General features: G+C 43.5%; 1 protein-coding gene across 4 annotated transcripts in view; it reads left to right on the top strand.

Annotated features, from left to right (window-relative positions):
- Positions 1 to 8299: 8299 nt before the first annotated feature.
- The window catches only part of VPS26C (VPS26 endosomal protein sorting factor C), a gene marked incomplete at its 5' end in the record, with an annotated part of 50415 nt that continues 43998 nt past the window's right edge, over positions 8300 to 14716 (top strand). For all 4 annotated transcript variants that reach the window (XM_079705161.1, XM_079705160.1, XM_079705159.1 and 1 more), the window contains one exon: positions 8300 to 8356. In XM_079705161.1, the coding sequence (XP_079561287.1) occupies positions 8300 to 8356 (57 nt within the window). The remainder of the gene's footprint in view (positions 8357 to 14716) is intronic.

Raw genomic sequence — 14716 nt, 5'->3', positions numbered from 1 at the left:
TTGTAGCCCCTCAACATGGTCTCTTCGCCAGGGCCTTGGGACTCCTTATATGGTTCTCAGAGCTCCCAAAGTGCAAAAGCAGAGGTTGCCAGGCCTTTCAAGGCTCAGGCCTGGAATTCCCATCTCATGCTATTGGTTAAAGTGAGTCACATGTGCAAATATCTGTAAAATATAGCCTAGGCCTCTCCATCCCACTTGCTCATTCCTTATTGGGACTTTTTCTGGCTATTCTTGCTTATTTATTACTACAAATAAACTTTATAATCAATTAGCCTGGCTCCAGGAATAAAGAGAAGATGGTATTGTTATTGGCACGGCTAAAGCTATAAATTAAGTAGGGGAGAATTAACACTTTGATGACATTGAACCTTCCTATCCATGAACATGATATGCTCTTCCTTCCGTTCAAATCTGCTTTTAAGTCTTTTGCAAGACATTAATAGCTTTTCTCATACAGGTTTTTCACATTAAAAAAAAGTCCATGGGACTTCCCTTGTGGTGTAGAGGTTGAGAATCCACCTGCTGATGCAGGGGACACGGGTTCAAGCCCTCGTCTGGGAAGATCCCACATGCCGTGGAGCAACTAAGCCCATGCACCACAACTACTGAGCCTGTGCCCTAGAGCCCGTGAGCCACAACTACTGAGCCTGCTCGCCACAACTACTGAAGCCCGCACACCTAGATCCCGTGCTCCACAAGAGAAGCCACCACAATGAGAAGCCCGCGCACAGCAACGAAGACCCAACGCAGCCCGAAATAAAATAAAATAAACATTAAAAAAAACTGTATAAAAAAAGTCTATGCCTAACTTGTTTTATCATTTCCTTTTATTATTATTATTTTTTTGGCTGTACTGCACAGCTAGCAGGATCTTAGTTCCCTGACCCGGGATTGAACCTGGGCCCAGCAGTGAAAGGGCCGAGTCCTAACCACTGGACTGCCAGGGAATTCCCTGTTTTGTCATTTCCTGAACTCTTAATCCAACTAATTTTTGGCGGGAGGAGGGGATAGGAGAGCTTATGGTGAGATAGCAAAATCTAAATGAATTTTTCTTCTAACTATCAAGTCATTTAGTCTAATATCATTTGCCAAATAATCCTCTGTTTTCTACAGAGTGTGATAACTTGTTTATCATATATTAAAATCTTATATACTAATATATTGGTGTCTGTTCTGAGCTATCCTGTCCAACTGATCTTATGCCAGAATGATGTGGTTTTAACTCTTATAGCTCTACTTTGTGCTAAGTAGGACTCTTTTCCCTGCAATTAACTTTTTAAAAAGATACATCATTTTTTAGCATTCATTATGTTTTCAGAAGAATTTTAACATAATTTCATTAAATTTCCTCATTAAAAATTATATTGAAGGGAATTAATGAATACTAAAAATTAATTTTATAAGGATGGGCATTTTAAAGTATTTAGATATTCAGAAATACTATCCATCTCTCCATTTTTCATAATTCATATATCTTAATTCAGCCTTATAGCTTTATTCATGTAACTCAAGCATATGTTACATTCAAATTACTCGCAAATATTTTAGACTTTTATTGCTATTTAGGATACAGTCCCCATTTTCATTTTATTTTCTAACTGGTTATTGCTGTAAAATAGAAATGTGTACTGATTTTTGTATATGTAGCTGTTTTAAAATTTACACACAGCATATAAATGGCCAAAAAAGTAACAATCTTCATTTCTCTATAAATTAACCCAGTTTAGCTCTCCAGCAATCATTTCTGCTGAGGGTGGGGGAAAAAAATCAATCTTACTGTTCAGTTGGAACTCAACTGATAGCGTCTTACCTTCTCCTTTCATATCCCCATTCTCCTCCTTGGCTGGGATGGGAGAGTTGTGTGGTTCAAAAATGCCATGTACCACAAAAACAGAAATATAGATCAATGGAACAGGACAGAAAGAGATAAACCCCTGCACCTATGGTCACCTAATCTATGACAAAGGAGGCAAGAATATACAATGGAGAAAAGACAGTCTCTTCAGTAAGTGGTGCTGGGAAAACTGGACAGCTACATGTAAAAGAATGAAATTAGAACACCCCCTAATGCCATATACAAAAATAAACTCAAAATGGACCTAAATGTAAGGCTGGATACTATAAAACTCTTAGAGGGAAACAGGGAGAACACTGTCTGACATAAATCACAGCAAGATCTTTTTTGATCCACCTCCTAGAGTAATGAAAATAAAAACAAAAATAAATGGGACCTGATTAACCTTAAAAGTTTTTGCACAGCAAAGGAAACCATAAACAAAATGAAAAGACAACCCTCAGAATGGGAGAAAATATTTACAAATGAAGCAACTGACAAGGGATTAATCTCCAAAATACACAGAGAGCTCATGTAGCTCAGTATCAAAAACAACAAACAATCCAATCAAGAAATGGGTGGAATATCTAAATAGACATTTCTCCAAAGAAGATATACAGATGGCCAAAAAGCACATGAAAAGATGCTCAACATCACTAATTATTAGAGAAATGCAAATCAAAACTACAATTAGGTATCACCACACACTGGTCAGAATGGCCATCATCAAAAAATCTACAAACAATAAATGCTGGAGAGGATGTGGAGAAAAGGGAACCCTCTTGCACTGTTGGTGGGAATGTAAATTGATACAGCCACTATGGAGAACAGTATAGAGGTTCTTTAAAAAACTAAAAATAGAACTACCATATGATCCAGCAATCCCACTCCTGGTTATATATCCAGAGAAGACCATAATTTAAAAAGATAGATGCACCCCAATGTTCATTGCAGCACTATTTACAATAGCCAGGACATGGAAGCAACCTAAATATCCAACAACAGAGGAATGGATACAGAAGATGTGGTACATGTATACAATGGAATATTACTCAGCCATAAAAATGAATAAAATAATGCCATTTGCAGCAACGTGGTTGGACCTAGAGACTGTCATAGTGAGTGAGGAAGGTCAGAGAAAGACAAATATCATACGATATCACTTACATGTGGAATCTAAAAAAATGGTACAAATGGGAGACTGGACTTGACATGTACACACTACTGTATATAAAATAGATAACTAATAAGGACCTGCTGTATAGCACAGGAAACTCTTTTCATTACTGTTTAATGACCTATATGGGAAAAGAATCTTAAAAAGAGTGGATATATGTATACGTATAGCTGATTCACTTTGCTGTACACCTAAAACTAACACAACATTGTAAATCAATTATATTCCAATACAAATTTAAAAAACAAAAAAGAAAAGAAAATGCCATGTATCTTGGCCAGTGACCCAGCTGCAGTAATTTGCAGTCCATTTCAGCAAAGGCAACACCACGTTAGAGGGCTTCTAGAGAAGCTTGAGCTCTCTCCACCCAACTCACAACGCACTCTTATTTTTTTTATTTTTTTATTTTTTGGCGGTACGCGGGCCTCTCACTGTTGTGGCCTCTTCCGTTGTGGGGCACAGGCTCCGGACGCGCAGGCTCAGCGGCCATGGCTCACGGGCCCAGCCGCTCCGCGGCATGTGGGATCTTCCCGGACCGGGGCACGAACCCGTGTCCCCTGCATCGGCAGGCAGACTCCCAACCACTGCGCCACCAGGGAAGCCCTCACAACGCACTCTTGCTGGATCTGCTCATCCTCTGCTCTGTCACGCTCACTCAGCCTCTCTGAGTTTCCCATCATTTTCTGCAGCCCTGTCCATCCCCATCTTCAGGTGGGCTGTTGACTTCAGAGGACAGATAGCCAGACCTCACCCCAGGATCTTTTTTGCTCCATTCTCTGTTCATACCCCTTCCTCTAGACCAGACACATTTCATATCTTTGGAAAAGTGCTCTTTATCACACATTTTTTGATTCAGGGTATAAATTTGATGTAAGGAATGTTGGGGGGCACCTACTAGGAATTACAGGGCATAAAAAATACTTCAGCTAATAGTTAAAAAATATTATCCTACTGCATATATTTATCTTGTCTTCTACTATGGAATTCAAAGATACGTACGAAGCAGAGAGATGGTATAATAAAGCTCCATGTTCCCATCAGCCAGCTTCAGTAATTATCAACATCTGTTTCAACAATCATCCTGCCCAGTCACAACTCCTCCCTTCTTCCTGCTGCTCCCCCTCGTCCTGGAGTTATTTTATAACAAATCCCTGATTTCATATCATTTTACTCTGGCCAAATTTTCAAACAATGTTTTTTTTGGGGGCGTGCTGCATTGGGTCTTCGTTGCTGCATCGAACAGTTGTTTTAATAAATTTTCAAACTCTTTTTTGAATAATTTTTCTTCCTTTGGCTGTATCCCATAAGTTTTGATAGGAAGCATTCTTACCTTGTTATTTTTAGCTGGTTATTGTATTTTTATTTACTCCTTGACCTAATGTATTTGGGAAAGAATGTCTTAATCTCCAAGTGGTCAAAGTTTTGATGGTTAAAGTTTCTGTACTATACCTAGTTAATTGAATTTGAGAGGGTCTTTGTGGCCTAGTGTACAATCAATGCTTATAAATGCATCATGGACACTCAAAAAAGTGAATTCCCTGTAATTCCATCTTATTTTCTTATTTGCTAATTGCTCTTCTTAGTTATTTTGTTAAAGTCCTCTATGTCTTTGTTTTTTATCTGCTTGATCTCTGATACACTGTGTTGTGTTAAAATCTTTTACTTACTGTACCTATTTATCTTTATATGCCTGAATATTTTTGTTGTATATATTTTGTTACTATCTGTTACAAGTTGAATTGTGTCCCCACCAAATTCATATGTTGAAGATCTAACCCCCAGCACCTCAGAATGTGACAGAATTTGGAAATAGGGTCTTTACAGAGTTAATGGAGTTACAGTGAGGTCATTAGTGTAGGCCCTAATACAATATGACTGGTGTCTCTACAAAAAGGAAGAATTTGGAGGCATATACACATACAAGGGAGAACGCCCTGTGAAAGTGAAGACACAGAAAAAGAAGACAATGTGAAGGGACACAGGGAGAAGACAGCGGTCTGCAAGCCAAGGAGAGAGGCCTGGAGCTGGTCCTTCCCTCGTGGCCCTAGGAAGGAGCTGATCCTGCCAACACCTTGTTTTAAGACTTCCAGCCTCCAGAACCTAACTTGAAAGCACAATTTCTGTTGTTTTAAGCCACCCAATTTGTAGTACTGTATTTTGTTAAAGCTGCACTACTAAACTAATACACTATAAAATTCTGCCATAGTTTTTTTTGTGTGTGTGTGGTACGCGGGCCTCTCACTGTTGTGGCCTCTCCCGTTGCGGGGCACAGGCTCCGGACGTGCAGGCCCAGCGGCCATGGCTCACGGGCCCAGCTGCTCCGCGGCATGTGGGATCTTCCCGGACCAGGGCACGAACCCGTGTCCCCTGCATCGGCAGGTGGACTCTCAACCACTGTGCCACCAGGGAAGCCCTGAGGGCAAGTTTTGAAGAGTGACGTAACTGAGAACTGTTGAGAGCAATACTCTGAGTAGATCAGGGAACATGTCCTTCAGTCCTGAAAGAAGGTCTGAACAGAGAATCACAGCATCCACTAAAAGATGTTTAGTGGGGCCTCTCCTCTTGTCCCAGAACGAGCACTAAGCTCAAGGCTGAAAACAACGTAGTACCCCATCTTCTAACAAAAGATGCCACAATTGGAGACAGACACTTTCCCCACGGATTAATAAAAGCTGCAGATCTAGCCCTGCTTCCACGGAATACTTTCTCAATCCTCTCCTTCTCAGTCTATATCGGAAGGCAGGCGAAGGAATGAAAGGAGGTAGTTGGCCTTGGGGAGTGTTTCTGGTGGGAAGTGATGAAGTGGGGAGGCTGTACGATAATCTCTCCGCTATCAGTAGGGCCTACTGCAAGGAGAGGCTGGTGTTCCATTTCCTACCTGCAAACCTGTCTAGTCGGTGTTCTTGCTGATTTATTTCTGTCTGTGTTTCAGGAGGGAGCAAGAAGATGGAAGAGAGATGGCAGAGTGGAGAACAGAGGCCACGGGCAGCCTCCAGTCTGGCCCTTTTGTGTGGCAAGGGTGCGTGTTGCTCAAGTCAGGTGGACTCTGTGGAAGATAAATCGTCTCCAGCTTTCTTGCTGGACCCTCACCCACAAGACTTGGTGTACTGCTGGGTGCTGTCGGTGGGGTGATGGAAAAGACCGAGCTGAAGGTAGATCTTCCATGAAAACATACGGAGAGGACAAGGCCCATCAGGTCTTCCCATATGTACCCCCATGAAAGGGGTTTCAAACAAGAGCCAGTTATCCAGAGAAGCAGGGATCAACTAAGATAGAACTCTAGCAGTGGCCAGTTAAGAGAAACTTGCCTCAACACGGAAGCCAGGCCTTCAAGAGGATGTTGAGGAAGTGTCTGAGAGCCAGAACCATGACTTGTACCTTAGCACCCTAAGAATCTAGGATCCCACTCAAGCCACGAGATCAACACTCTGACAGGGTCTGATTTTTAGTAACTTAATTGACCAGAACAGTATCACCTAAGGTGTGGTTAAGGGATAGAAAATATTCAAAAGAGCAGCGATCGGAGAAAAAATGGACTGTTCTTATGTTTGGAAGCCATCACACGGAGAGGGTCCAACAAACTGTTTACACTGATAACTGCCTGAACTAAAGCTCTTTGCAGTGCACCAGCATTCCAGAAAGACGGTGTACAACCTAGATGAGTGAAATAAGCACACTTGTCCTCAACGAGCAAGAAATGTTCTGTTACAAAATAAGTATAAAGCAGGTTTGCTGAAGCAAACAAGTCTGGAATGTGGATCCTTTTAAGGTGTTTCTCTTCCTGTTTCCCTGCTTTGTCTACTGAGATTGACATTTTACCATTTGGAAATGATGGGTGAGTCTGGTGGAAAGGGATCCACGTCCTGAATTGCAAATAGACTAGACAGTGATTATTAAGTCCCTAATGAACTGTTTCAGAATTGCTGCGTCTGAGTTGTCAGAAAGGTATCCAAGACCGAGACGAAGCCCCGAGGGCACAGAGGAGCTGAAAACTGAATATTGGGAAACACCAATGTATCAACCTTCAAAAGCAATTGTAGCTACAGCACCATCACTGTTGTCCTGTAAAGTACCTTACATTCCCAAGAGAGAGGCACTCGTGATACTAATTCAGATACCGTTTTACGGAAAAATTCTCATGTAATCCTAAAAGTAACGCACTTAAAAAAACAAATAGCAGAATCAAAGAATTTTAAACAAAAAGCACTGTATTAAGTCAGCTACCAAAACAATGAAAATTTACCTCTCTGCTTATTAGAAAAGTTCTTGTTTAAAACATTGACAAGGGATTTTATTTCAATCAACGTAGTATTGTTGCCTAGCACCGTACTGCTTCCCTGCCTGGAGGAAATCCTCCCACAAAGCAATGTACTCCTTGTGTGTAGTCAGCTCTTGCTGGGAATAAAAAGATTAGGCAGGACCGTTTCTGCTTTGAGGTTTTCATTTCCATGCAGTGCCGGGACCCATGGCCTGCGAGCCGCGCCTCCCCACATTCTGCGCACCAATATGAATATTCAACACCCCGTTCCAGGGCGCGCGCCGGGGGAGTACCCACAAGCCCCCGCGGCCCTGCGAGGCTGGGCGAGGTCACCCGCGCTCCCCGAGACCTTGGCCCCCGGCCCGGCGGCGGGGGCGGGGCGGCCAAGCCACCCGCCAATCCACGTTTTGCAGGCAGAGAGCGCGAGGCCTCGTAACGGGCAGGGAGAACTGCCTAGCCGAGGGCGGACACAAGGCCTCCGTCTTCAGAGCCCCCGAAAGAAAGCGAGGGAGAACGAGAGATGACGAGAGGAAGGGATTGGAAGGAAAGGCAGCCCCCAGTTATCACCGCCTTAAAGCCAACTCAACAGCGCAACGCCTCTTTGCACCGCACAGCCTGACGGGAGCCTCAGCCTGTACATACTGGCTGCGCCCGCAACGCATCCCTGGCACCGCCCCCTGCCGCGGGGCACGCCGGGAGAGCCGAGTTTCCCCCTTCCTCTAGTAAACGGGCGAGACGAAGGGTATTTCCGGTGTTAACGACTATCTTTACGGAAGAGGTGGGGTTAATCCTGTCCTGCCCCTCCTGGCCGGCGGGGCGAAGACTGACAGTCTTCGGCAAGCGCTAAGGCCCGCCCCTGCACCGGAAGGAGGAAGGTGGGGGAGTCTAACAGGCGTCAGGCGCGGGGTTACGTGTCGCAACTGCTGGTGGAGAGACGAAAAGGGCGGGACCCCGGACGGAGGGGTGGGGTGCTCTCTTTTCCCTTGGGTCACGCGCGGCAGGAAGTGGTTCCCGAAACGGAGTATTCGAGATGGGGACCGCCCTGGACATTAAGGTTAAAAGAGCGAACAAGGTTTATCACGCCGGGGTAAGTAGGAGTGGATGTGCCTGCAGGTTCTGTTGTCTCCTAGGGTTTTCCTGGGCGGGGCAAGGCGCACCTCCAGCGGACCAGCCAGGTGCATCCCTGCCAGGTGCGTCTCGCTTGCGCGGCTGGCTGCTCTAAGAGCGGCCCCCGCCGGAGTCGCCGCCAGGGTTGGGGAGGCATGCAGGGCCGAGAGGCTGGCCCCAGGGCTGCAGCGCTAACCGTCGGGCCCCTTGAACATCCAGCTCGGCCTTGGGCCCCAGGGCTTGAGCTGTCTCCGTGAGCACTGAGGGGGGAGGAGCTTGATGACCAAACACCCCGTTCCTCACTAATAAGTTGAGTGCAAAGGTCTAAGGACAGAAAGGCAGAATTAACCTTGGAAGCAGAAATACGCACTCTAGGCCGTGCTCAGCTTTAACACCATACAAAAGTGATTCATTTCTCTGGTTTTGTTGTTTTAATAACATAAAAAAGGAATAGCATATTAAAATGCAAGTCAGAAAAAATCTTAACTATGCCATTAACAAGTTTTAGGCCACTAGCTACTTAACCTCTTAGGGCGTCAGTTTCCTTATTTACCAGATGAGGATGCAAGGTTCCTCTACTTATAAGTCGGGGAATCTCAACCCTTGCTGTACATCAGAATCCATCACTCAGGGGAATTTAAAAATACGCTAACTGGGGTCTCACACCCAGAGACACCAGTGATTCTGATGTGCAGCCAGGGTTGAAATCACAGCCAGCTCTCACACTCTGTGGAATAAAATTGAGAGTAGTGGTTGGTCACGTGAATGCAGGGAGGTCTCAAAAGGGACGCTAAAGCCTTTCGGTGCAAGATATTTGCGGAAACCTAATATTACACATTCAATTGGTCATCTCCAGATTATTAATTACAGGGAGGAAAAGTTACCTTTATAGTGGAGGAATCTGCTAGTCACCATCCTAACCAAGACCAACAATGAATACCACCTTTCCATCACTGTCACCACTAATGAGATTGACATGTTCTGGCATAACAATAGAGGGTTCTGGCATGGAAAACAGAAGGATACAACTCACCTATGTAGCCTTCCTGCCAAAAATGCTTAACTTCCCTCAGTTCATAAGGAAACAGGCATATTCATATTGAGAAACAGTCTGTACAGTAATTGGCCTGGATTCTTCAAATATGTTAGTGTCATTAAAAAGAATTTTTTTAGATTCAAGAGATGAAAGGGATTTGAAAACCAAATACAGTACCTAGTTTTTGATAAATTTGAATATGGGCTATATGTTAAATACAAGTTTTGTTTTGGTGTTAATTTTCCCCAGTGTGATATTCATATTTTGGTTACGTGGGAGAATACTCCACATGCTGAAGTGCTTAGGAGTGAAGTGTCACAATAACTAAATTTTAAATGGTCCAGCCATATTGTGTGTGTGCGCACATGTGAGGAGAAAGAAAGCAAATGTGCCAAAATATTAACAACTGGTGACTCTAGTTGAAAGTTACATGGGTCTACTTTGTATTCTTTATTGAGATCTAATACCATAAAATTCACCCTTTTCGAATGTACAATTCAGTGGTTGTAATATATTCAGGGTTGTGCAACCATCACCACCATCTAATTTTAGAACATTTTTATCACCCCCAAAAGAAACCCTGTACCCATGAGTAGAGTAGTCATTCCTAATTCCCTCTCCTTCTTAGCCCCTGGCAATCACAGATCTACTTTCTGTCTCAGTGGATTTGCCTAATTAGGACATTTCATGTATATGGGATCATACAGTGTGTGGCCTTTTGTGAGTGGCTTCTTTCACTTAGCATAATGTGTTCAACGGTCATGCATGTTGGAGCATGTATCAGTTCCTCATTTGTTTTAATGGCTGAATAGTAATCTGTTGTATGGATATGTCACATTTTATGTATCCATTCATCTGTTGATGGACATTTGGGTTGTTTTCACTTTTTGACTATCATGAATAATGCTACTATGAACATTCTAGTACAAGTTTCTGTGTGAACATATGTTTGCGTTTCTCTTGGATATATACCTAGGAGTGGATTTGCTGGGTGATATGGTAAATTTATGTTTAGTTTTTTGAAGACCTACCAAACTGTTTTCCAAAGCACCTGCACAACTTCACACTCCACTAGCAGTGTGTGAGAGTTCCAATTTTTCCTCTACTTTGTATTCTCATAACTTTTTTGTAGCTTGGAAAATATCAAAGTAAGAATTGGGGGAGGCAGTGACAGGCGATATGTACACTTAACTTTAATACTTATTATTTTCATTCAGAAGTTAGCAGATTCCATTCAGAGATGTTATAGCAGCTGAGATGCTGAAACGTTTTCTGTGGTTTAAAATATGGTATCAGTAATGAAAAGTACATTTGAAAAAGTTGAAGAGATGGAATCATCCATTTGACCTAGCTGGAAGTCTTAACGCAGCCAGGACCAGTCCTTGTGGGTGGCAGGGTGGGAGGGGGTATTAGCTCTGCTCATCCGATGCACATCCCTTCATGCCAGGATAAGGAACAGAATCTGCACCTGTTGGTTTATGACAGTATTTCCCAGTCTTCACTTTTACACTTAATGTATTTTACACTAAATGCATTTTAAAAGGAGACCTCATATGGCTATCGTGAAAGAAAACCCTGTGTAACTTCTCCTAAATAGAGGGTTGCTGTGTACAGTTGACCCTTGAACAATGCAAGGGTTTGAGGTGCCAACCCCACGTGCAGTCGAAAATCTATGTTTCACTTTTGACTCCCCCCAAACTTGACTACCAATAGACTACTGCTGACCGGAAGCCTTACCAATAACACACACTGTTAACACATATTTTGTGTGTTATATGTATCATATACTGTATGCTTACAATGAAGTAAGCTAGAGAAAAGGAAATGTTATTTAGAAAATTGTAAGGAAGAAAAAATACATTTACAGAGCATTGTACTGTATTTTTCAATACCATAGTTTGTCTCTTTACAAGGTGACTCGTCTGTCAGTACCTACATCAATATTGTCTTATATGATACAAAACACTGTAGATGCTATATGTATTACTAACGCTAGACATCAAAAATCAAGAGATAATGTGAAAAATAAATTCACATTTATTTACAGATGTAACAATTCATGCCCTGATAATGAATAAGCAGCAGTATGATTGCTTTGTGGTAGCCTAGCCTATACACCGATGTCACATTCGTGACATAACTAACTTTTTCTTAATTTTTTCCATGTTTCTAGGCTATATGGTTTTTCTTGTGAGTTTTTTCAAATTGTCACAAATCTCAAAAACTTTTTCCAATATATTTATTGAAAAAAATCCACCGTGGGCCCACACAGTTTAAACGCATGTTGTCCAAGGGTCAACTGTATATTTTTTAAAGCCAAAAAAAGTTGTTAAATGAATAAATCTAATCACTGGACAAAAATATACACCTGGAAACGCGTGCTGTGACTCGTGTTGGATGGACTCCGTCATCTGTGGTTAAGGATGGGCAGAGGAGGCAACCAGCACTGTCAGGGCTGCTCTCAGAGCCCCAGGGAGAAGGACCCTCCGAGGTCTCAGTGCCCACAGACAGCGCGTGTCTCAAGCCCAGTTTGCACCATGGTTGTACAAGGGGGGTCCTGTCTTTCTCACCCTCTCGACTCTTAGCTGGCGGCAGGTGGGACTAATAAATACAAATTTTCAGTTTTCTCAGTACAGCTCAACAGTATTGGTAAAGATTCGGTTGCTATAAATAGGACTCATCCATGCGCCTGCCAGAGCACAGCACCTGTAATTGTCCTGGTTTGCTCGAGGTGGCTGCCACCTGTGTTCTCGGGTTTTAAGTGCTTGTCATTCAAGTGAAACATGTTTGTCCATTTAACGACAGTCTTATGTTCCACCTGAGGGACTCGGGAAACACTGGTGTAGGGTTTTGTGAGCCTGGCAGCATCACTCCCATTTTACTAATGAGGAAACTGAGGCCTAGACAAGTTAAGGAATTTGCCCCAGATCACCCAGCTAATGACAGCCTGGATTCCAGTGCAGGTCATCAGATTGCAGAGTGTGTCCAGCCAACACTCTTATTACGCCTCCTCCCTAAGAGCACCCATTTTTGTGCAAAATGGAGGAGCTTTTTACGTAGGAATAGTAGTTATTAGTTTCCTAGGAGTGCTGTGAATAGCATTGTAATATTTCAGTTAAAAAGCTGCTGTGACGACTCCTCGGAGCATGTGCAGCCAAGTCTGTTCCTGTGATTTTCAGTATCTTAGTTGTTGTGGAAGCATTTGAAAATGGTTTTGATTCTGTGGACACCAGAGAACCTAAGTTATTCTTGGGTTTAAAATTGTCATTTGGGTTTTTCCTAGAAAAAGCCGCTCATTCAAAGTGGTGGTGTTTTTTAAAAAAATCACAGTTGGATAATTTTTTTTTTTTTTTTTTTTTTTTTTTTTTTTTTTTTTGTGGTATGCGGGCCTCTCACTGTTGTGGCCTCTCCCGTTGCGGAGCACAGGCTCCGGATGCGCAGGCTCAGCAGCCATGGCTCACGGGCCCAGCCGCTCCGCGGCATATGGGATCCTCCCAGACCGGGGCACGAACCCGTATCCCCTGCATCGGCAGGCGGACTCTCAACCACTGCGCCACCAGGGAGGCCCTGGATAATTTTTAAAAATATAAACATAACATTTTACAGAAGGCTGGAAAGTGAAAAGTCAAGTTCTTCCTCTTTCAGACCACTTTTTCTGTCCCTGGACGTATCCGCTGACAGTTTATGTACTATTCCAGACATTTCCTATGAGTAATAGTTGCACACGTACGCAGACACGCACGCAGACATACACAAAACTTGTTCTTTTTGCTGAACGGTATATCCTTATCTTGGATACCTTTCCGTATCACCACATCTTCATCAACTCATTCTTTTCAGACTGTTACTGAATCAAAACAGATTTATTTATTTATTTATTGGTCTTCCCTGGCGGCGCAGTGGTTGAGAGTCCGCCTGCCGACACAGGGGACATGGGTTTGTGCCCCGGTCCGGGAAGATCCCACATGCCACAGAGCGGCTAGGCCCGTGAGCCATAGCCACTGAGTCTGAGTGTCCGGAGCCTGTGCTCCGCAACGGGAGAGGCCACAACAGTGCAAGGCCTGCGTACCGGTAAAAAAACAAAACAAAACAAAAACAACAGATTTATTCAACCAGTGTCTGTGAATCTCCTTACAGGTCTGGAGAGAAGTAGGTAAAGAGAAAACAAAAGGTGCTAACGTACTTGTGCTGGAATGGGTGCATCTCTGGTGTGTGAGGGAGCTCAGAGGAAGGTGTAGTCGTTTGGGGGCGGGGAGAGGGCCCTTCTGGAGCTTCACTGAGGCAGTGATGCTCCAGCCTACTTCTGAAAGCTGTGTGCGGGGCCGGGGTCTCCCTCCCCACCTGGCACTGTGTGTTTCCATCAGAAGGAACAGACGGTGCGAGCACAGTGGGCAGGAGCTGGCAGACATTTGTGGGGCAGTGAGTCCAGTGAACGGCGTCTTTCACTCCATCTCCCCACCTTTCACTGCTGCTCATGCTCTTCTCGTTTGACAGTGATTTGTTTTAATGATTTTTTTTTTTACATCTTTATTGGAGTATAATTGCTTTACAGTGTTGTGTTAGTTTCTGCTGTGTAACAAAGTGAATCAGCCATACGTATGCATATATCCCCATATCCCCTTCCTCTTGAATCTCCTTCCCACCCTCCCTATCCCACCCTTCTAGGTGGTCACAAAGCACCGAGCTGATCTCCCTGTGCCATGCAGCTGCTTCCCACTAGCTATCTGTTTTACATTTCGTAGTGTATATATGTCAGTGCTACTTTCTCACTTCGTCCCAGCTTACCCTTCCCCCTCCCCGTGTCCTCAAGTCCATTCTCTACGTCTGCGTCTTTATTCCTGTCCTGCCCCTAGGTTCATGAGAACCATTTTCTTTTAGATTCCATATATATGTGTTAGCATACGGTGTTTGTTTTTCTCTTTCTGACTTACTTTACTCTGTATGACAGTCTGTAGGTCCATCCACCTCGCTACAAATAACTCAATTTCATTTCTTTTTATGGCTGAGGAATATTCCATTGTATGTATGTGCCACATCTTCTTTGTCCATTCATCTGTAGATGGACACTTAGGTTGCTTCCATGTCCTGGCTATTGTAAATAGAGCTACAATGAACATTGTGGTACATGACTCTTCTTTAATTATATAAATTTATTTATTTATTTATTTTCAGCTGCATTGGGTCTTCGTTGCTGCACGCGAGCTTTCTCTAGTTAAAGCGAGCGGAGGCTACTCTTCGTTGTGGTGCGCAGGCTTCTCATTGTGGTGGCTTCTCTTTTTACGGAGCACGGGCTCTAGGCGCGCA

The sequence above is a fragment of the Hyperoodon ampullatus genome, assembly GCF_949752795.1.
Source record: "Hyperoodon ampullatus genome assembly, chromosome: 5".
Classification (NCBI taxonomy): Eukaryota; Metazoa; Chordata; class Mammalia; order Artiodactyla; family Ziphiidae; genus Hyperoodon; species Hyperoodon ampullatus.
Note: the sequence above shows the minus strand (reverse complement) of the source record. Positions and strands in the feature narration are given on the sequence as shown.